Source organism: Atta colombica, unplaced genomic scaffold (assembly GCF_001594045.1).
Source record: "Atta colombica isolate Treedump-2 unplaced genomic scaffold, Acol1.0 scaffold126, whole genome shotgun sequence".
NCBI lineage: Eukaryota > Metazoa > Arthropoda > Insecta > Hymenoptera > Formicidae > Atta > Atta colombica.
In genome coordinates, this window is record NW_017259213.1 from 2,096,329 (window position 1) to 2,099,061 (window position 2,733).

The following is a 2,733-nucleotide window of genomic DNA, read 5'->3' on the forward strand; positions in this document are numbered from 1 at the left end:
AGAACGAGCTATCAATATTGAATGATACAGTATATATTACTATATATATTGATATATATATTGATATATATATTGAGACGTAAATTTTACATCCGAGGAAGTAAATTACTCCTAATGTAACATAAAATTTTCATACTTTTATTGATAAATATTTATCTATCTTATTATTTTTGTCTAGATATTTATAAGATAATTTAAATAATCTAATTAGTAAAAGAAAAGAAAAATTAAGCAGATTATTAAATTTAATTCTACTAATCATTGAAAGCATAGCTTGATGCTCAATGATTTCGTTCATTTATACATCAAATTTACATACAATAGCGTCTTAGGATAAAACACATTGCTTTTTATAAAAATATTCAACGGAATTAACTATTAGTTCTTGGATATAATCATAAAAATAAATAGCATAATCGAGTAGGCAAATTATAATACTTTCATAATGATTAAGTTCTCAGTATTGTTAGCTGATAATTAATTCTTCATAGCATATATTATCAAACTTGATCTTTCCTTACCTCTGTCGACGATCTTGCCGAAAAGATTTTTTCCTCTTAGAAAATTTTTCGTCGAGCAATTCCATCGCCTGTTGCGAAACTGATGTTGACATTCGGCGATAGCTTGGTTCGCACCCCTTGACACTGCCATCAATACTCCCGGATTTTCTCTAGCGAGCCTCCTCTGTTTTCTTCTTAGGGTAGCGTAGACCGGTTCCATGTGTATGGAACCTGCTGACATCGGTAAAAAATTGTTGGGTTCGCCTGCTTTTGCAATACCCCTAAAAAAATAAAAAAAATGACATTATTTTTTATATTCTTCACATTTTTTAATAAAATAAAACTTGCGATAAGAAACACTTATAACTAACAAAAAAGGAAGTAATATATTATGTATAATCTAAATGACAAATAAAAGAAAAATAGATTTAACAGAAATATGGAAAGAAAAAGGAGAAAGCAAAGTATATAAACAGAAAGATTTGTTGAGAAAACCAATTTTTTATAATTTGTCAAAAAAAAACAGCCGAAAGTGATTTTTTTTTGAGTGCAACTATTGAAGTCTCTTCACAATTTCTCGGAGTTTTATTGAAGGATGAAGAAGACCTGGCTAACATCGATGGAAGCAGACTTCGACGGCATCAGCTATACGCGGAGCGTTAAGGATGTGTTTTCAAACAGGGATCAGTGTTAATGAAGAGCCTTTGAGTTAAAATTACTCTCGTGATCCAGCGGTATTACTCCAGCAGTACGTAGTGCTCCTTTCCGGGGGAGCGTAATCCCGATCGTATATCCTCGACACAAGCGTTAAAATGCACATAGTATGCATGCTTTCGTGAAATTATCAATTTATATGCAGCTGCGTTTGGCCGTGCTTAAGCTAGCCCCGGCTCCGGCAAAGAGCTTAATGCAATGCGATCGCCGGTAAATTCCCTTAATGAGCCTCTGTATAGTCGTTCTGGCGAGCGCCGTGCGCGTCGTTATCGTGTTTGTCGCGTATTACATGACCGTCGTAATGTAACACACAGGGTATCGGGCCATATCGCGCGAATAAATTTTAATTACGCGGCAATTCTGCGAATGATAATACGCACCGTCATCCGCCGCGATTGCATTTGTCCTATCCGATCCACAGCGCGACAGGTGTGATCGATCTGGTAGAGAAACAACTTCCAATTTGCGCTAAATAGAGTTTTAATCAACATTCAATTCTTACTTATAAATCTCTCTCTCTCTCTCTCTCTCTCTCTCACACACACACACACACACACACATCATACACGTATACATATGTCTTATTATATATCTTCAAATTCTTCAATTATTTATTTCTGAGTGCAATTGCAGTTTTAAACTTTTTGAATCCTACATTTATTTGCTTAGAATTATCGATATGGAAAAATTGAAAAAATATTCAACTCATAGAATGGATGCTCTTTATCTTCTTAGAGAATTATAACTTTGAAGTAATAATATTTATTCTGCATTGTGTGATTGTTTTCGAGACAGTTTTATATTTATAAGTGTTCTTGATTTATAAGAATAAAAAAAGCTTAAATTGTCCTTTATTAAAACTTTAAAATTCTAAAAGACTGCATTTGATCCATTCAAGAAATTGTTTACGGAACGTTTGAATAGATGTATAACTTATGAAGGTACTTAAGTGTGCGATTTAAACAGTAGTCGTCACCGCGAAACGCCAAAAAAGTTCGAGCGCAAAAAAGTGCGCTTTCTAGAAAGAACGGGCAGTGCGAGAAAGAATGGGGAGCGACAAAGGTGGATTAGCACGAAAGACGAAACTGGTTCAGCAGTTTCGATCAACGGTAGCTCGTCGTGCGTATAGGGTGTATCTGTGTCCATGGATTTACTATAAATTCCTTGATCAAATTTAAAGTTGAATTTTAAATGTATAATAAAAAATTTTAACTAATAAAGAATTCATGTCTACCCTATAAAATATTTCCGCAACTTTCTTTATTCGTAATTTAAGATCAGAATTCTTTTTAAGTAAAACTTTGAAATAAAATGCTATTTTTTATATTCGTAAGACATTAAAATTGTCTAATATTAATTACTTACATTGAAAAATTATTAATTAATAATAGGTTAATAATCACTTTAAAAAAAATATATATATATTTTAATATATCTGTTTTATATTCGACAAAATCTGAGTGGTTATGTTTGGACAGCGTAGTTCGGAGAAAATATCCATCTTCTGATACACCCTGTA

General features: G+C 32.7%; 1 protein-coding gene across 1 annotated transcript in view; it reads right to left on the reverse strand.

The window, feature by feature from the left end:
• Positions 1–2,733, reverse strand: part of LOC108695170 (protein Wnt-1) — a 23,166-nt gene that overhangs the window by 11,242 nt on the left and 9,191 nt on the right. Inside the window, exon 2 of the mRNA XM_018204929.1 lies at positions 522–781. Coding sequence (XP_018060418.1) covers positions 522–781 — 260 coding nt within the window. The remainder of the gene's footprint in view (positions 1–521; positions 782–2,733) is intronic.